Source organism: Sarcophilus harrisii, chromosome 1, assembly GCF_902635505.1.
Source record: "Sarcophilus harrisii chromosome 1, mSarHar1.11, whole genome shotgun sequence".
NCBI lineage: Eukaryota > Metazoa > Chordata > Mammalia > Dasyuromorphia > Dasyuridae > Sarcophilus > Sarcophilus harrisii.
In genome coordinates this window covers 118,402,352-118,424,184 of record NC_045426.1, presented here as the reverse complement: position 1 = coordinate 118,424,184, position 21,833 = coordinate 118,402,352, and the positions used below count along the sequence as shown (strand labels likewise).

General features: G+C 34.9%; 1 protein-coding gene across 1 annotated transcript in view; it reads right to left on the bottom strand.

Moving 5' to 3' along the window:
- GLIS3 (GLIS family zinc finger 3) overlaps positions 1-21,833 on the bottom strand; it is a 597,159-nt gene that overhangs the window by 390,218 nt on the left and 185,108 nt on the right. The window contains exons 3-4 of the mRNA XM_031962195.1: positions 11,306-11,510; positions 632-1,760 (exon numbers count right to left, since the gene is read on the bottom strand). Coding sequence (XP_031818055.1) covers positions 632-1,760; positions 11,306-11,510 — 1,334 coding nt within the window. The remainder of the gene's footprint in view (positions 1-631; positions 1,761-11,305; positions 11,511-21,833) is intronic.

Here is a 21,833-nt window from a genome sequence, read left to right as displayed (position 1 = left end):
AAAAAGAAATTTCAATTCTTCATGTAATAAAATATTTGTAAGAGAGCTCTACATAGTAGCAAAAAACCCCCACTAGAAATGATTTAAATAATCACCAACTCAATAAAAACATAATAATAGGATACTATTGGACCATAAGAAATAATAAATATAAGAAATTAAGAAAATCACGGAAAGACTTTTATGAACTGATTCAGAGGTAAGAGAGCCTAATCAAACAAGCAATATGGACAGTGACTAAAATAATGTAGAAAAAAAACAACAATGAAATGCTATTGAATTCAGAAATGTAGTGAACAATCTGGATCCCCAGAAATATATACATATATATATATATATATATATATATATACACATATGTATATGCCTTTTCTCAATGGAGATATGATAAAAATTGTGGACAATAACATAAATACTTTCAAAAATGATTAATTTTCTTGAATTTTACTTAATTTTTTTTTCTTCTAGAAAGCAGGATTCAATTAAAGAGTATATTGGGAAATGATTTTGACTTTTTAAACGGCAACAATAAAAGTTATTATTTGGGGAAAAAATGTTCAATTAAAGACACAAAGTGCACAGGCACACACAATTCCTTCAACACATTCAAGTTTGGGTTTTTAAGACTCACCGTACACTTGTTCGGCTTCTCTCCTGAGTGGACTCTCATGTGGATCAACAATTTGTATCGGGCGTTGAATGGCTTGTATCTTCTAGGGCAGCCAGCCCAAAAACAAGTGAAGTCCTCTCCTTTCCTCTGGTCTATGTGAACTTTCTCTATGTGCCGTACAAGCTCCTCTTGCTGGTCGTACGCGGCACTGCAGTCAATCCAGCGACAGCAGTGTTTTCCATTAAAATCATCTAACTCTCCATCCTCTTCCTGTTGTGGAACTTGGGCAGAAGGGGGCAAAGGGAGTGGGTGGGGATGGTGAATGAGCTCAGGCTGGTGAAGGTGCTGATGGGCGTGGTAAGGGGGTGGCGGCCCTTGTGGTGGTGGTGGCAAAGAAGGGGGTGGCGGTGGAGGAATATCAATGGCACCACCTGGGAAGTCGTCTAAGCGTTCGCTTTTCAATAAACCACCTGGCTGGCTGTCTGAGACAGGCAGACCCTGCTGTACCACCATATTGTTCATAATTGCGGACTGTAGGCTGCTCTGCTCCAACTGCTGCATGCGCTGGTATTCCACCATCCCATTCTCATTGTAAGCAGGGATCGTGAGGCTGCCGCTGGTCACCAGAAGACTGCGTTGAGTGCTTGGGATGGAGCACGACTGAGGAATACAGCTACCCCGCACTCCTAGAAAATGTCCATAGACTTCTGGTTGGGGGGAAATATTGGCAGGTGATGCCCGGGAACCATTGATATACGCTACTAAGGATGTTGGGGAGGTCCGGATGATCGTGTTGAAGTCAATGCCAATGCCATCAGACAAAGGAGACAAAGAAATAGCTCTCTTCTTAGAACGGGCTGAGTGAGACCTGGTAGAGGAATTTCTGGGGCTAGGGTAAGGGGAGTGGCTGTTTTCCATCCCAAAAAGATAAGACGGCAATGAATTGGAGACACTATTGTTGGACATAGGGGTCCCAGGTGGGATGCCAAATAAGTCTCCTAGATCACTGCCGTTCTGAGAGCCTGAGTTGGAAGAAAGGGAAGGAAGAGTCCTGTAGCCATGAGACCACTCTTGCTTCACACTCAAGGCTGACTGACTTTCTGACAGACTCAAAGTTGTGGATGCCAAAGACTCCCGTGACATGAGGGATCTAAAATATTCAAAAGAAAAACAAAATAAAACAAAAAGAAATGTTTAGTGGACTCTTGATTTCCAATGAATTACAAGAATATTAACAAGCATCTATGCCTTTCTCCTAATCATATACCTAAATAACTATCCTTACATCAGAGTTATAATTAAACCTAAGCCCTTTTCTTCTATATCACCAACATTTACTGTGAGAACTATGAAAGTTGATGTTCACAGGAAAGATAAAAGATTGGTTGCTATAAATAATTTCCATATTAAGAACTAATAGGTAGACCTTGGTTTGTTTTTATCTTTGAAATATTCAGGATGGAAGGAAAAAGGAAAGAAAAACAAAAGAAAAAAGAAAGCTGAATATATTATAGTAGATTAATCTAGAGACCTAGGAACAATTTATTCATTCCTTATATACTATATCAGCTCAACTAATACCATCTATGCATAAAGTATTATACTAGATGTTATGGATAATACATGCCCCCTAATCCCTAATAGAGGTTATTGTAAAGTTGAGAAAACAATACATATCATAAAGAAAATATTTTCTTCCTTTTTTGCTTTTCTTCCTTTTACTGCTTATGCATGTTTCAAAGAAATGAAGAATTTGGGTATTTTAAGGAAATCCTATAAATGAGAAAAGTCCACAAAGCAGTATGTAATAAATTGATATATAAATGGCAAGACAAACAATTATTTCAGGAACTATGAATATACAGATAGATGGCAATTTAAGTAGGGATAATCAAGAAAGGTTTTACAGAGAAAATTAGATTTTTAAGTTGCAAGATTAGAGGAGGAAGAAAATTTGGACGGAGAAAAGAAGAGTTTACGGAATGCCATGACCCAAAGCAAAGAGGCAATAAGAAAATAAAAGGACCAAAGGGAAGAAGTTATAGGGAGGAAGAATTAAATTCCATATGAGGAAAAATCTCTTTAACAATTAATACTATTTAAAAATGGAAACAAGATATTTGCTTTGTGCAATATTGGATTTCTTATCATTGAAGGTGTTTAAACAGATGGTGGATAACCATTTTTCAAGAATATTATAAAAAGGGATTTCTAGATAACTAGATTAGAAGACAGCCAAGATTCCTTTCAATTCATTTATTCTAAAAAATAAGGTGAGTTTCAAGATTTGATGTGTAAATCAGGTGAGCTAAAATGAAAGATTTAGGATTGTGAGTTTTTAGTGAAAAAGTTGAAAGTAGGTGGTGTCAAATAAGAAGCAAAGATATATTACTATCAATAATTACTGTAATGAGTGATATAGACAACTTCACATTTCAACTGTAAAATCCATGAGGATAAAATCTACATTTAAATTATTTTTTTCTATTTGGGCCACTGCCCAATAATAACACATCATACAGAGAAGGTGTTTAATAAATAGCTGTTGAATGAATGGATGGATTCAAAGGCACTACTTCAAAGTTCAGCCAATAGATAAGCGTCATGCTTACATGACTTAATACTGCTTTTTGACTCCTGGAAATTGCCTTTCATACCTTAAAGCATCATAGGAACATCAAACAAATAAAATAACAAGCTCAGTAACTGATAGCACCTAAAGTCAATTATGAATACATATCCATCTGTAGCATGGCATTGGAATCAGGAACAAACGAGTTCAAATTCTGCTTCAGGAATTGAATTACTGTATGCCTATGGAAAGTCACATGACTTACTTAAATCTAAGTCCCCAACCCATCAAATGAGGATTAAAATTAATTTACTACCTATCTTAAAAGAGTTAGTGAGATCAAATAGGGGAACATATATAAAGCACTTTGAAAAACAAAGTGCAATAAAAACATGATTTATTTTATTGCCATCATTACTTGAAAAGGATCATCCTAGACAGAATTTAGCTTCTCATAATTTCAGGAATAAATATAACTGAGAGAGAAAAATTAAAAAGCTCCATCTCAATTCCAGCTTTTATGATGTGTCAGGACCTTATATCTTATTATAACATTGCTGAATATGGGTTGATGATCACTAAGGTCCCTTTCAGCTCTGACAGCTATGAATTTAATACTTCAAAACTTTGTTCTCTTTTGTGATTAGACTGTATCCTTTACATATGTGCAATAATTATTACAGAAACAAATATGTTTAGAAGCAGCAAGGTTATCATAACATAAAAATGTATGAGACTCCATTTATCCCCACTGCACAGACACTATATGGGTCTAGAAAACTGAGCTGTCTTTATCTGAACTTGTATTGGCATCCTATTGAGATGTGGGCATCTTTGCTGATTTGTCTTGAAGCCAAAAGAAAAAAGAAAACAGTCTTAAATCAAAATTGCCTAAATCCTCATATGTCTTCTCAGGCTGAATACCATAATTATTTCTGCAGAGAAGAGCAAACCATTACAAAGGAAATGAAATAAAGAGCAGAATGTATCATCCCTTCCCTTACCCCCAAACAAAGTGGATCCAAAGACCATCATTTTCTATATTCAAGCATTAAGCTTTTCACTTTCCAGGTTTGCCAGGATTGATCCAGGGATCAATCAACTTTTTTTTCCCCCAGAGAATGAAGTAATGTTTGCCAATGACATCAATGGTAAGAGTTCAAGTAACTGTCCTTGACATAATTTCACTTGTTCACACACACCCTCATATTTCTGAAATTCACTCATATCACACCCAAAGAGAGGGTAAAAGAACAATTGGCCTGGATTTTGATGCCCAGTTCTACAGAATTTTTTTTCAGATTTCTGAGGAATGACCATCATTGTGCTCCCCACAATGTGTTCTGTGAATGAGCTAGGACTGGCTAATTAATATCATGTTTAGAGAGATTTTCTGGGTGCCATGGGTCTCTCCAGTCCCACTGGTATCTCTAATTCACTGAAAGCTGTCAATATCATTTTAAGTAAGAAGTAATAGATCCTGATTCTCATCCAGCAGCTTGGTAGGTCCTTTAGAAAACAAAGCACCAGGGTTTTATTGACTGAGCTCAGTGATCCTTGTCAAATGGAGGATATATATGTTAGATCCAGAAATACTGGTGTGTTTTTATGGAAATATATGTAAAAAAGATTTCATTCCTCTTCACCTGCTTTGCTTATGAGAAATTTAAAGTAGATCAAGAAGAGTTCTAAATAACTATTTTCTTCATCTTCTCCATATCTGAAGAATTTATGTATCTTTCAAATTATTTCCAATTTATGGTTAGATTTTAACTAAAATAATTAGATGATAATAACCCATATTTCTATAATGCTCTAAGGGTAGCAAATTGCTTTCCTCACAAAAGTAAATAGGCACTGCAAGTATTATACCCATTTTAAATATGAGGAAATAGAGATTCTAAGAGGTTCAGTGACTTCCCTGTATTCATAACACACAGCTAGTGTCATAGATTGTATTTGAGTCAAGTCTCCTGATTTCAGAAGTCCGAACTTTACCATACCATGTAGCCACATAGAGGTTAACTTCTTATAGATAATGTAATTAAGCACAGTGACTGGTACATAGTAGATTTTTAATAAATATCTGCTCCCTTTCATACTTCATGTTCTCGTATGCTTGATCATTCAAAGACTCAACATGCCTTCAACTGCATTTTTAAAACTTTCTTCAGCATAGTTGGTATTTTATAAATGCTTGTTTGTTGATCAATTTTATTTTCTAATATGGTTGTAATAAAATACCGCCTCCCCAAGGATACAGAAAAGATATATTTTTTTTTTCTGCTGCAACAAGAAAGTGTTTATTCCCTATGTTTCTAGTAATTTGTAAGAATAACATTTATAATATCTTGCTTATAACAATTACTTTGCTCTCTTCTCTATTTAAAAAGAATATTTGTTGTAAATAAACCTCTTTTGATGATCTCTAACATTCTTCTGACTCTAAGGCCTAGAATCCGATGATTTTCTAGGTTCTTTCCTATTGAAGACTTTTCCAGTTGTGTAAGCCTTAGCAGATGAATTCCCATGGTACATATTGTCTCTGTTATTAGCTTACATAAAACAATTCCTGATTATACATTCAAGCACTTTCCTCAAAATGATCCTGTGAAGTGGGTAGTATAGACATTAACTCCATTTTAGAAATCAGATGCTGAAGCTAAGACAGGCAAAGTGAGTAGCCCGAGTTCACACTGGTAGTTTGTGCCAGTCCCAGGATATATACCCAAGCGTACTAACCTCAGGTCCAGTCACTCTTTCCACTTAGTACTACCTTTTATGTGCTTTTTATATATCACTTAATTTATCATATGTATATGCAAGTTGCATATACTTCTGTATATGCACACTTCTGTAGTCTTGGGCAAGTTAGTTGCTTTTCTGGAACCTCAGCATCTTCATCTGTAAAATGAGGCCACTGGACCAGAAGGTCTCTGATTCCTACGATCTTGTTTCTGTCTTTTTAAATCAAATTATAGCCTCTACAAGATCAGATTTAAATCAATTTGTCAAGCATTAATATGTATCCGCTATATGCCAGGCACTGTGCTGTGTGCTAGATATACAAAGGCAAAAATGAAAGAATTCTTTTTCTTATATTCCACTGGAAGTAGAGCCTTCAACAAAAGCTCAATATGGTTTTAAAAAAATTTTTTTAAAAAGGATTTATGTCTTTCCATATATGCCACAGAGACTTCCACACACACTCAAACCCTACTAAGGATACTGGAAAAACATGAGTAAGAGGTGAAAGGCAACATGCAATATGCAACAAAGGTCTCAAAAAAGTAATGGAGGCAGGGAAGGAAGAAGGGAAGGACAGAAGGGAGTGAGAAAGAAGAAAAAAGGAAGGAAAGAAGAAAGGAAGGAAAGAAGGAAGGAAGGAAGGAAGGAAGGAAGGAAGGAAGGAAGGAAGGAAGGAAGGAAGGAAGGAGGGAAGGAGGGAAAGAGGGAAGGAAGGAGGGAAGAAGGGAAGGAAGGAAGGAGGGAAGGAAGGAAGGAAGGAATGAAAAAAGGAAGAAAGGAAAGAAGGAAGGAAGGAGGGAAGGAAGGAAGAAGGGAGGGAAAGAGGGAAGGAGGGAAAGAGGGAAGGGAGGAAGGAGGGAAGGAAGGAAAAAAAGAGAAGGAAAATGAAAGAGGATGGGAAAGGAAAGGGAAAGAAGAGAGAGAAAAGAGGGAGGGAAGAAGGGAGAGAGAAGAAAGAGGGAGGAAAAGGAAGACAAAAAGGAAAGAAGCAAGGGATGAAGAGGAGAAGAGATAGAATGCAAGGAAAGAAGAAAGGGAAGGGAAGAAAGATAAAGGCAGGGGAGAAGACAGGAAGGGTAGGAAGAGAAGGAGGAAGAAAGGATAGGAGGAAAGATAACATAAAAAGAAAAGGAATAGAGGGGAGAAGAGAGTAAAGGGGGAAAGGTAGAATAGTAGAGGAGAAGAGGCTAGATCCTCTCTCCTATTGAGCAGGTCATAGTTCTGGAAGAGGCTGTGAATTATGCAGGACTGCATTGCTCTCAATAGGTTGATAATACATGTTCTTGTTTTCATCTGATCTTCAAGGTATTATTTCTGGTGGTTGGCCAATTGGAGATCTATCTACGTAAAAGGAAAACAGATACGGTTCAAATATAATAAAAATGGATAGGAAAGCACAGAACTTGTGGTTGAAAAGTCATTGTGGTTGATGAAGTAACAATCCCTCACTTGTCAGGTCATGACACAATGTTTGAACTTTAAAGGCTATGAGATGAATTCAGGGACCAGAGTAAGTGAGCGAAAGAAAATACCTTATTAATATTTTCCTCACAGACCCTCTAAGCTCCCTGAAGGTAGTCCTTGGATATCTAGGTTGGTTACTCATATCTTTTATGGAAAGTTTCTTCTAGTCCTTGACTGTACTGGTAGTCCTATTTTGGGAACTAGAGAATATAGAACTATACAGCTCCCAACACCAGAACTATATGGAATTCTTAACAAAGAATGATTTTATAACATATAACAGGTGAAACACTATTCTTAAGGATATTGCAGTCCAAGCTTTCCAACCCCTGACACTGTGCAAAGAAGAAAATTGAGATCCCTAAAGCCATTGAGTCTGTTGGTCACTCTATAGTCTGTTTGATGGATGTACTCCAAAGCAAACCAAAATTCCCACTGCTCCCCACTGGAGAAGAAGTTCTTATTCATTAGACAGGCAGGAAAAAAGTTAGCTATGGCAGCCTTTTTGGTCCTGGCACTGTCTTGTTTCTATCACTAACTATAACCTTGGCCAGATTTTTAAAATCATGGTACAGAAGAAAGAGGATTAAGACTTGACTTCAGGAAACTTCAGTTCAATTCCAGAATTCTTGCTTAGTAGTTGTATGAACCTGAGTGAGTTTTCATCTGAAAAATGAGAATAATATTTGCTCTACTCAGAATGTATCACAGGCTCTACATCAAGAAGCGGCCTTAGAGATCTAGTCCAATCCTTTCATTTTACAAATGAGAGAACCAAGAATTCAAAATGGGGAATGTCTTCCTTAAGGTTACATGTCTTTTAAACAGCATAGCCAGGTTCACAGGATCATATAAAGGAAAGAACTTTGTAAATCTAAAGTGCTATAGAAATATGCAATCAAAATTTCAAAATGTTAAAAAATTTAAAAACAAAAAATTATTTAACATGTATAATGGGTATTGCATTAGTCATGTTTTCAATTAGTATGGAAGAGGCTAAAGGGAGAAAAAAATTGGGATTCAATATAAAAACAAATATTAAAAAATAAAAGAGGAAGGGAGGGAAGGAGAAAGGAAGGAAGGAAGGAAGGAAGGAAGGAAGGAAGGAAGGAAGGAAGGAAGGAAGCAAAGAAGGAAGGAAGCAAAGAAGGAAGGAAGGAAAAATAAAGAAGATGCATTACATAGCTATCATCTGTAAAATGGACATAAATATAATGTCCTACATAACTCACAGAATTTCACAATAAAAAAATCTACATTAATGTTGTATGAAAAATACTTTAAAAACTAAGAAATTCCATATATGCACTAAATCATTTCCATTCTGCTCTTGCCTGAGTGATATTGTCTTAAATTCAGGAAAATAGAAAGTTACCCAGTGAGTAACTTAGGGAAAAATACTTGCCACTATGAATAGACAATCTGGGATGTAAGATATACCTCATTTTTCATTTTTAGATAACAATTACAGACATGCTTACAAGACTTTATGAGGTGTCCCAAAAGTCTTTGTGCTGTTTTAAAGTTGCATAGCTTAAAATAAAGACTTTTGAAAACCCCTGTAGAATAAAGTCCTATTTTCTGTCCCCTATATGATTCTTGTCCTTTCAGACAAGGAGGCTCACTGAGTGGAACAAGGAATGATTTTCCTATAACCAGCAGAAATTTTGTATTTCTGCAAAGCAGTCACATCTCACATGAAAAAGTTCATTTTTATTGGTTTGTTTGTTTGATTCTTTATTCATTTTTTTCCAGGCAGCCCTTGGTGGGTAAAGCATGAAGGTAACTTTTTTTTCCCTTTCATCTTCTACTTCTCCCTAGAAACCAAAATATCTTCAAGTTGAACTGACTAGCTCTCCATCCTCAAGGTGCTTAATAAGAACATGCACATACATTTTAAATAGCACAAATAAATCTGCCTCTTACTCCCAAAATGGTTTAAAATTAAGTTTCCCATTCTTTAAGTGTCGCTTCCTAGCTAGGGCTTTTTTGTTCCCCCTGTAAAAAATTCTTACTGCAGGGTAAACAATTTAGATTTTTTTCCATGAAGAGTTTAAAACACACACACACACACACACACACACACACACACACAATTTCTCAATGCACCTTTAAAGAGTTTCCTTTCAGAAACAGAAAGTCATTCCAAGAAATTAAATATGCCTCAAATAAGAAAATAATGACCTATCTTTGGCCAACACAGGGAAAGGTACTACTAGAGTTACGTGGCATGAATTTTCTATGCTTTCAGTCATGCTGTTCCATTGATTATGAGGACTCTGCCTTCAAGGCTTAGACCTGGACATGGCATGGACAGGAATATGAAGGGCTCCTGTGACACATACCCCATGAGCACATCAAATTTTGCATGCAGTTCTCAGGAAGTTGGAGAAATCCCTCGAGGCAAACCCATCAATGGAGAAATGACAGGCAGCTTCCTATCATGAAATATCTCAGGTGAAAAACAAGCTTCTATCTTATAAAAAAAAATTGGCATTTTTTTCTTTTCCTCTTAAAAACAAAAACAAAAAAACTAAGCATTTTGGAGCTCTATGATTTTATAACCACTCCTGAAACAAAGAAATATGCCATGTTTTCAGAAAGAATAACAGGGGGAGAGCATTTTTTTTTTTACAAATAGCAGATTCTGAAAAAAATATATTCCAATCACTAAAATAAATATATTTTATTGCATAACAGCACATTCTAAAACTGAACCCCAGAGCCTTCAAATTACTTAACTGTGGAAGATGGCTACCCATTCCCTTCATTATCCATTATCCAACCCACTCGATGAATTTCCCAGGAGAGAGAAAGAGAAAGACACAGAGACAGACAAAGGGCAAGGAGGGGGAGGTAAGGAGAGGAGAGAGAAATGAGGAAAGGAGAGGGAAGAAGAAGGGAGAGAAGGAAAGAGACACAGATTGAGGAACAGAGACAGAAGCAGAAAGAAATGGATACCATTTATTGGACGCTTACTCATATTAAATGAAGATCATAATACTTAAATTACAAGTCTAAGGGAGTATACTTTATAAACTTTGAGATTTTATATAAATGTGTGATTGTTGATATGGCTATAATTACTCCTTGTTCTTGTATAGTTTATCTCCCTAGCTAGGTTTTAAATTCCTGAAGGGCAGGGACTTTTTTCCCTCCCACTTAGTGCTTAAAACCAAGGCTCAAAAAGAGTTTAGGTGCTATAAAAAATACTTGTTGAATGTATGAATAAATGATTAAATTAAAATATTTATTAAACACCTACTATGTGCTGGGACCTATACTAGGATATGCTGCAAATGAATCTGCAGTAGCATGTAAATCTCCAAATACATATATATATATATATATATATGCAGTCATATATACACATAAATATGATTAAGGCACATTATACAGATGTTCAACAGGGAAGATATGCACTTAGATCATCTCAAATTTCTGTTGACAACATTACTGTTCATATGTTTATATCATTTTATTCAAGAGACTTGACAATATTACAAATCAGGGTTCCATCATTAGGCAACTGAAAAATTCTCCTTAAATTTTACAAAGTTCTATTCATATTACAGTTCCCATTGTTAGCAATATTCAAGTAGCCAGATGGCTACTTATGAGAGATGCTGTAGTATGTATTCCTGCCCAGGTATGAGTGGAACTAAATGGCTTCTAAGGTGCCTTCCCCTTCTATGATTAGGTGATACTTAGCTATCATGTGCTTCCCAGTTTTAAAACTCTTCCTCCCAATGAAGATTTTAATGGATCAAATATACATTATCCCCTTAAAATATATTGAAATACTATTGATTGCATGCACACACATGCATATAAGGAAAATAGAGGGAAAACACTCTTGGGGTATGTCATTATTATTGTAGAGAAAGAAAAATAAATAAATAACTCAAGACCTGGTATCAGGAGGTATATTCATGTTGGTTGCATTCATTGCCCTCTGTAAGCTAGGACTGATCTGGTTGCATGCTGTAGAGACCTGGTTGGCAGGAGGTGATATGGGTCCCAGCCGTTGAACCATCATGGGACTGCTGGTGACCACTAGATTGTTGCAGCTGCCTTTTCCAATGGACTTGCACTGAGGCCCATAGCCAAGACCCCCTAAAAACAAATGAAGCAGATTAGGTTTCATATTCCGTATGCAAGAAAATAAAATACATACCACTCCCTTACATGCTGAAACTCTTCTCCATTAAACATTTTCCAATCTCCATATTGTTTGGGATTGGAGAAACAAAGGAGACTTTTTTTTTAAACTAATAGAGATGAAGTTACCATAATTACATAGCAAAGACTTCAGGGTTTACACAATCACCTGTCATCCACAACATTCTTAGATTTTGTTTTTTCTATGCAAATTGTAGCCAAGACCAGAAAGATTTGTGTCTTACAAGCTTCTTATCTAATAGCTTACAATCCAATAGCACTTGACAGTTTTATAGAATACTTTCCTCAAAAAGATTTTGAGAAGTAGGTGGCAGAGAAGTTAAGTGAAGTTTAGAAATGTGAATTAACTTACTCCAGGTTTCCCACTTCATTCCAGATTTTCCTCTAGATGAAGAGTTTTGGAAAGATTAACAGTGGGCCTAGAGTAAGAAAGACCAGAGTTCAAACCTTACCTCAAACACTGACTGGGTAAGTCACTCTTTATGGTTTTTTTTTTAATTTTTTTTCCAAATTTATTTCATCTAAAGAAACATAAAAAAAAAGAATAACAGAAAAGGAATACAAAACAAAATGAAACAAAAGAGAATACTGTCATATGCCCAGCAGATCATCAGGGAAGTTTCAAAATAGACAATAAATACCAGTTTAAGAAAGTGCATATATATATATATGCATTAGAAGAAATTATGTTCATGAATGTCTATCTTTTCTTTACTTCCTTGTAAATTATCCTTCCTGTTCTCTGCTGCACAACTTATTTACTTTATTCTTTTTTCCCTCTTTATACATATATAGATATAAACATACAGACACACATATCTTTCCTATCTCTGTTGACCTCTAACTTGTCTTGTTATTACTTAACCTCCCCCTACCCATGTATCCCTCCCTTGTCTTCTTCTTTCACACGTTGCTTCCCTGTGAAGAAATAGAATAAGTAAAAAGTTAAAAAAATATGTAAAGAATAAGCTAAAAAGGGCTTTACAAAATGAAATAAAAGAAAAAGAGAACATCATAATGTACCCAGTAGAATATCAGGGAAGATGCAAAATATATGACAATCACTAACTTAAGAAAGTATAAATGTTAGTAGAAGAAATTATAGTCATGAGTGTCCATCTTTTCTTTCTTTCCTTGTAAATTGTTCTTTTGTTCTCTGCTGTCCACCGCCTTTTATTCTTTTTTTCCCCTTTCATATTCCCACCACTCCCAAGCAGGCTATAGTTAATAAAAGATATATTTATTTATGCATATAAAGATATACACACATATCTCCCTTTCATCCCCCCACCATCCTCAAACTACAGTTTAAAAAGATATACTTATATAGATATATATAATTATATACATACATATACACACACACATATCTATCCTACTGATTCTTCCATTAAATTCTGCTCCATAACTTGGCTTACTATTACTTAACCTCTCCCAACCCAGGGATCCCTCCCTTATCTTCTTCCCTCACCCTTTACTTCCTCATCCATTTATCTCTCTTCCTTTATTTCTTTATAGATTTTGGAGGGTTCTGTATCCTTCATGTAATATATGTAATGTTGCCTATTGAACCCTTTCCCAATATAAGTAGGTTTTCAAAACTATGAGCCCTACCCCCCATGCCTCTATATCTATTCTTCTGCACCTCATTTGTATGACATAATTACTATTTTTACCTTTATTCTGCCAATCTTTCTTTTGATCTTATCCTATTGTTGATGTAAATCTTAAACATAAAGTATATATTTACAATGTAAAAAAATAAACAATTTGTCCATGTTTAAACAATTTGTTCATGTTGAGTTCCTTAAAATTGCTCTTTGATCTGGGTTCTATCAATAAAAAGTTATAATTATTTTTTTTAAATTGCTCTTTGATATTGGCTCTTATGTGTCGAATTTTGTTAAGTTCAGCTTTTGTTAATGGAAAGTCCTGAAAATCTCTAAGTTTGTTGGAGGTTTATTTCTTTTTTCATTCAAAATTATAATTTTGCTGGATATGATATTTTGTCGCAGACTTATTTGTTTTGCTTTTCTGTAGATATGATTCCAAGACCAGCAGTCTTTTATTGTAGCTGCTGCTAAGTCTTGTACAATTTTAATTGAGACTCCAGTGTATTTGAATTGTTTTATTTTTCTTGTTTCTTGCAAAATTTTCTCTTTGATCTGAGGGTTTTGAAATTTGGCAATAATATCCCTATGTGTTTTTCAGAAAGGATCTTTTTGAGATGATGATTGTTGGATTTTTTTTTCTATTTCTACTTTCCCCTCATTTCTATCACTCCTGGACAATTTTCTAAGATTATTTCCTGCATTATTGTGTCAAGGTTCTCTTTTTGATCACAACTTTCTGGCAGTCCAATTATTATTATATTTTCTTTTCTTGAGCTATTCTCTAGATCTGTTGCTTTTCTTATGAGATTTCACATTCTGTTATATTTTCTCATTCATTATAATCTCTTTTGTTATTTCTATCTTTGGGACTCTGTACCTCCTTTTCTAATTGGTTAACTTTTGTTCACAATCTTCTTTTCTTGGATGGTTTTAAATTTTTTCTTTAGTTTTTCTTCAATGTCTCTCATTTGATTTTTGAATTTTTTTTGAGTTCTTTTATAAATTCTCTCTGGGAAGAGAGCTATTTCACGTTACTTTTGGGGGTAGAAGCTTTTTTTTTTCTTTTACTAAAGTGTCCTCCTCTGAAAATGAATCCTGAGCTTCCCTATTTTCATAATATGTTTCAAAGTGGCATTCTTTCTTTGCAGGTTCATTTTTTTTAATAAGAGGTTTTAGTGTAAGCACCCTAATGCCTCAAGCTTCCTTTCAGCTCTCTGTTCCCACCAGAAACCCCAAAGCAGGAGCTTCACTCTCTTGCAAGTGTCCACAGGTAGCAGTGCCCCTATCCTGCTGCTTCTACACTCACCAGGTACTAGTTCCTTCTCACCCAGGGCTGTGACTCAGTAGCACAATCCAGCGTTCCTAATCAGCCCAGGTTTACTTTGTCTTCGGGGACTCTAACCCCCAGTGGACAAACAATCCAGGAGGTAAAAGTCTCTGTGGTTCCTGCTGAGCTGGGCGGCTTCAGTGATACCCAGCTATTCTGAGGAATCCCCACTTGATGTTTCTGTGGAGCTAACCCAGAAGTGTCTGCACTTCAGATAGGTTAATCTTAGCTTTGGGTCTTCAGATCTTGTTGAGTTGTAACAGGAAGACCCCTCTTCTGCCCCAAATCATTTTGGTTTTTCACCAGTCTACGTTTGCATTGAGATGCAAATTTTTTCTTTTTGTGGGGGAAATTGAAAGAGTTTGAAATTTACCAACCTACTCCACAATCTTCCCAGAATCCTCCACAAGTCACTTTAAAAAATCGTTTTCCTTCAGTTTCTTCTACTGCAAAATAGAGGTAATAATAGCAACTATCTTCCAAGGTCATTGTAAAGATTAAATAAGATAAATTTGTAAAAAACACCTATTAGCACAGTGCCTGGAACATGATAGGTGTTACATAAATGCTTTTGTCCTTTTTTCCCCCCTTCCTTATATCTTTTGGGTCATAGTTCCAAATTGTTCTCCAGAATGATCAGACTGTTCACAACCACACCAAAAGTTCATTTAATGTACCTATTTTCCCTCATTTTTATCCAGCATCTTTCATCACTGACAGCTGTTTTAATTTTCCTCTCCATTCAATAGTGATTTAAAGAATTTTTTCATATGACTATAAATAGCCTTCTTTTCTTCATCTATAAATTGCCTGTTCATATGCTTTGATATTTTAGGTGACTTATTTTTATAAATATGACTCTGTTCCCCATATATTTGAGAAAAGAAATTTTCTGGGGGAAAAGAAAAAATGTAATACATTATTTATGGCACATTTTATCAAAATGTCATTTCCCTGATTATCTCTTCAAATTAGGTTTATTTTTCTTTGACTTTCTCTGAGATCATGTCATTCCTCTCCCCCGCCTTTTTTTTTTTTTTTTGCTTTAACTGAAATAAAATGGATTCTGCCCTAGACTCTTATGATAACTCTGTGTGTGTCTTTCTGTTTCAAATGCCTCTTGTAAAGAACATATAGCTGGATCCTGGTTTTTAATTCATTTTATTTGTTTCTGTTTTATGGGTAAATTTATCCCATTCATATTCATGGTTATGATTACTATGTAATTCCCCTCTATTCTCTTTTCTTCTGTTTATCCTACTCTCTCTTTAAAAGAGAAACTAGAGGAGGACATATGAAAAAAAGATACTATTCTAAATTGCAGCTTTCTAACCCTGGCCCATCCTATTCTTCCAATAATCTGTTTCCTAAGACACAACCAGGTATCCAGGATTGGACACAAGCAGGATGACATGGTACTTAAACAAGTTTTCTTCTTGACAGCAGCATAGGAACCAACTCTGGTAGGAATTTTTTTTATTTCCATTAGGAACAATATTCTAGTGTTAGAAAATTTGGTACAGTCCCAAAGAGGAAAAAAAAAGAGAAAAAGAAACCCACAAGAATTTCTGCTGTTAGAGAAAAGTGAAAAGCAGAAAGAGGAGAGGCAAACACTGTCATGAATCATTTATAAAAAATAATAATCATGGCTAAATCTTCAAGACATTCATTCTGCAAAGTTACACTTTTTTTTCAAACATTTTAATAAACCACCTGGTCAATTCTAGGTAACTGCACATTCTGTTCCCCTTTTTTTCTAAATGAAATATCTAAGCCCAGTTTTAACTAATTAAGTTCTAAGAATTTACCAAATTCTTTATGTGTATATATATATATATATATATATATATATATATATCATTTTTCTGTATGTGTATATATATATATATGTGTGTGTGTGTGTGTGTGTGTGTGTGTGTGTATGTGTGTGTGTGTGTTTATACAAATACACCCACCTGCCCATATATTTATATGTAGGGGAGAAAGACAGAAAGAGAGAGAGAGAAGAGAGCGTGTTAAAATATATGTATGTATATATTTTCCCAATTGCTGAACTTGGGGTCAAAATAGGCTAGAATAGTGTAACCACAATCTTCCTTATCCCCATTTCAAAGTAAGAATCACTTTTGTTCATTTGGTTTAATTTTATGTTTTCTTAATGCTATAAGTAAGTTTCCCTAAATCTACTTTGTTATCTTCCATAATAGTCACATCTGAGAATGCTTAATACTCTGAGACATTGGCCCTCTAAATGCCAGTCTTGACCAAATCTTTGAATTATGTTAAGATTAACTTATTTTTCAAAAATCCTAGTAGCCACTGAGCTTTCAAGTAATCAATACATATTTGGTCTTGGTTTTAGGAAGCTTATAATCTTATAACTTCCCATGGACAGTGTTCTCTCAATTTAAATTAAATATTCCCCACCACCTCTCAATTCACCCAAATTTCTTTTACCTTCATGAATCATATCCCAGCTATTCCATATTCCCTAATCAAACACAGACTTCATTTTGGCAATAAAGATACTGAATGTTTTTTGAGTGGGGGGTTGTTTTTGTTTTTGCTTAATTTATTATAAGTTTTGGCATTAGTAAGATACAGATTTCAATCACCCTTCAGATACTGACTAGCTGTGTGACCATGAGTAAGTCACATAATCTGTCAGTCTATTTTCTTCTCTACATAGTCATTTTTTTTTCAATCATTTCTGACTTTGTGATCCCATTTGGGATTTTCTTGGCAAAAATACTGGAGTGATTTACCATTTCCTTCTCCAGTTAATTTTACAGATGAGAAAACTGAGGGTCACATGAGAGTAAGTACCTGATGGTAGATTTGAGTTCATAGGATGAATCTTCCTGACTTCAGACCTGGTACTCTATCTATCCACTTTGCTTAAAGAAGAAAATAATCGCACCTCCTTTACAAAGTTATCAGGACTAAATAAGATCATTTGAATAGCATTCTGCAAACATTAAGGTGCTATATAAATGTTAGCTGTTGTTATTAGTAATAGTAGCAACAGTAAATTAGTATATGGACCTCACTGAGAGAAGTCATCAACCTTCAAATACCCTAAATAGGCATTGTGTTGGGAGTAACAATGAGTAGATGGATAGGATACGTAGTCATCACGCCCTAGTATTATTTGTAAAAATGTCCTCATGTTCAGAGTGCTACAGTTGGCATTTTCTGTCATGTTTTGGAACAATCAAAAACTGTCTAGTATGTACTTACCATATATCAGGCACTGAGCTAAGCTCTGAGCTTAGGAAGGAATGCAAAAAGAACTCCTGCTCTCAAGGAGCCCTTGAACAAATCAAATTTATTTATTCCAAACTGGCCTACTCCTTAGTAAAGAGAACTTATATGTAGCACCAGCTTGTTGTTATTATTGTTTAGTCATTTTTCAGTCCTGCCCAATACTTCATGATCCCCTTTGAGATTTTCAGATCATTTTGCAAATGAGGAAATTGAGGCAAGCAGGATGAAGTGACTTGTTCAGGGTTCTGTCACTAGAGAGCGTGTAAGCCCACTTGAATGGATTTAAACTTGTCTCTTCCTGACTTCATGCCTGACAGTCTGTCTTCCATGTCTCCTAACCTGCTCAGTCGCAACTAGTAAAAACAAGCAATTTAAGGTTTACAGAGATCTTTCTTCAAAACAACCTGTGAATAAGTAGACCACAATGTGAGATATTAACAAAAAACCACATTTAAACAGTATTTCTAAGGATGACAGAATTCCCCCCATCCTGTGGAGTAAGGAATTCAGTTTAAAATCCAGCCTTATTTTTCAGACGAGGATACTAAGTTTCAAAGAAGCAAAATAACTCACCAAAGGGCATAGAGCTAAATAGTATCAGAAAGAGATTTTAGATCTCCCTAATTCAAATTCAGCAACTCTTTCTGTTACACCTCAATCCCTATAGATGGCACATCTTAGAAGTACTATATCTATCTATCTATAGAAATATATAGATCTATATATAGATATATAGATCTATATATGTAGATCTATATATCTCTCTATATATCTATATCTATATCTATCTATATATATATATATATATAAGATTTCTTGTTAGATGAGACTTTGGAAATCATTTAGTCCAATTCCTTAATTTTTTAGATAAAGAAATCAAGGATAAGAGAAGTCATTTCCCCAACTCACAAATTATAAGTAGTACAGATTAAATTTGAATTTGGGCGTCCTTAGAATTTTCCCACTGTCACACTTTGCTTTCATCATTGTCGTAGTAGTCATTGTCATCGTCATCATCATCATATCGTGGCTTCTACTACATAAACACACTCAATCAACTAGAGCAAAGAAATGAACTTATGTATTGATGCTTGCTAAATAGTGATGGGAAGATTGCAGATGTCTGCAAAAATGGAATCTTCTCTCTGCACAGCTATTGGCCTTTCCACATTAGGCTCAACTTTAACATTAAGAAATTACCATAATTCTAGAAATATTGGTGAATATCCCAATTATGCTGATATACAGTCATCTCTTGGCACTCATCTTTTTTGCTCAAGATATTCAGATTCCATTGGGAATAAACAAGAAATAAGACTTCAGAAGCTCAAGAAACCTTGATTGAACAATTATTATTCTCAAAGGTGTTTTGAGATTATGAAAGTAGATAGTATGGTATGGAAGCAAGACCACTGGAAATGGCTACCAAAGACCCAACTTTGGATCCTGGCTCCACCACTATGTGACTTTGGGAATGTCATGTCCCCTCCCTTCCTGGGTCTGTTCTACCTCTATTAAATGAGGAGTTTAGACTAAATAAGCAGTGTGTTAGAGGGGAAAGAAAACAACATCTTGTGTTTGAAAATCTGGGTTCAAATGTTAGCTCTATCACTTTAAATGCCAGTTTTATGTAAGTTTTGGTAAGTTGTGGTAACTCATTTCTTTCCTCTGTCAAAACAACTTAAGATCTCTTTCAAGTATAATATCCCACCAAATTTGAAAATTCAATACCTCTTCCAGAATTTTTGTATATCATAAGGCACTCAGGACATTATTTTACCACCCAATTCCAATGCTCTTTTTTTAGTTTGATGAAACTAATCATTTTACCAGGTGTCACTGTGAAAGAACAAAAAGTTTTCATTTGGCCAGCTTTGAATATTCTTTGGCTCATCATTCCTTGGAAACAAACTATATAGCTCTGTTAACTACCAGATGTGCCATCTCTATCCATGTGCTGGCTTTCTTTTTGAAATATTGCTTATTTTTAGATACTTCACAATTTTTTCAAATATATATATACACACACATATATATGTATATATACTTATTGCTCAACTGAAGATAGAAGAAGATTCTAAACAGCACATACATTTTAGACACTGGAATCTAGTATATATAGGGAATGTTTTATATTTCAAAATCTATGAACCAGAAAGTTGTTCTAACAAATTTTGTGTTCCTAATCTACTTGGGTCATAAGATTATAAGATTTAAGACTGTAAAAGTCCTTAAAATTATTTCCAATTTCCTTCATATTATAGAGATGAAATCTGACAATCAGGAAAGGAAATGATCTACCTAAGATCATATGGCATATGAATTAAACTAATCTGAATTTTACTACTCTACATTTAATAAGGGCTTCACTTGATATCAAATATGGTATGGTTTGGCAATTTATACCCAATTTTCTTTTCATAATAAGTCTATAAAATGAAGAGGCAACATTCAAAAAATCTTCAGTGTCCAAAAGGTAGACTATCTTCAAACCTAACCTATTAAAACCCATCTCTTCAAGACTCAGATTATGACGCAACTAATGAAAATTATTGAAAAGTTTCACAGAAATAAAATGAGTTCAAAAGTTCAATCTTCTCACCAGTATCTTTTATCATCATCTCATCCATCCTGAACACTGGTCCTGGCCTTCCTTTGAGTCTTTTCTTAACCTCAACATAGCCTTAAAAAAGAAAAAGTAAGTTTACATATGAATGTATGTACATCCACATGTATGTACAGAAAAGAACTCTTTTTGTGCCCTTAGTATTTAGCAATAACCTCAGCTCATTTGCCATTCCTAAAACACTCATAAAACATAATCATATTCTTTTGCACATCTTTTCAATTATTCACATTTGTCTCAAAATTCTGTAACATCTTTTTAAAATCTGAATCTGCCTATGATTTAGTTCCCTGTTTATGCACATGTTTATTCCTATTATTCCACTGTTTATTTATTTTGACAGATCTCTTTCATACTCCCTTACTTCTCTTCATGCCTTTAAAATTTCATCCTTGGGTCACCTTATTGAGTCAATTTCTCATTCAAAATATTAATCCATTAGATCCTACCTACCCTTTTTTCTAAACTTTTTGAAATGAGCTTTTTTCAAATATATTCTGTACAATCTTTTAGGGCCAATTTTCTTCTCCTTCCCTATCATAAACTTAAAGGTGATAGGTTTCCCCAAGATTCCTAAGATTTCTGCTTTTGCAAACAGCTCCTTCTTGTTGGCCAGAATCAGGATGAGAATTGTTCTTCCTTCATTTCCTCCACATTTTGATGGATGAAATCATCAATAAAGTAAGTTGCAAATTTATCATCTTCTCTAAACATAGCAAAAAAAGAAAGGAATACCAGAATTAACTTGGAATTACCTGTTAAAATAATTAGCTCTTTAACTCTTAAAAAATATAATGGTCCCTAATGTACACTCACTTCTCTCTTATGAATTTACTTTAAATCAAAAGTCATAAGTACAATCACAATTTCTCTGAGCCCCAAATTAGAAAAATTCCTAACATTTAGACACAGGTTGGGCTTGCTGCCTAAATTTACATTTATATTCATCTCTGACTACTCCCTAATTTCTCTGTGGGTGAAACAAAAATTCAGGTTACCATAAATGTTTGAGCAAAGAAACATTAGTTTACATTATAGAACCTATGCGTACACAGGAACCAGGAAGGGAAGTTGTTGAAGAAAGCAGACCTTTTCTAAGGATTTCTCTCAGTCTTTGAGTAAATGGGTACATGGTGGCAAAGACTAAGATCTCATGATCTGAAATTCTTGTAGAGGAATTGACTCTCATTTACATCCTTTAATGTAGCTTTGTCCTACCTTCCATTTTCCCCCTAGCTGCCTGGGGCAGAGATTCTTGATTCAGCTCTGTAAGTGAAGCCTTTGATACTGTTTGTCACTCTCTTTTCCAAGATACTCTCTATCTAGATTTATATGTCAGTGCTATTTTCTGACTCTTCTACCTGTTTTACTGTTTCTTCTTAGCCTACTTTACTGGATCTTTATTTACCATATGTTCCTCAAGG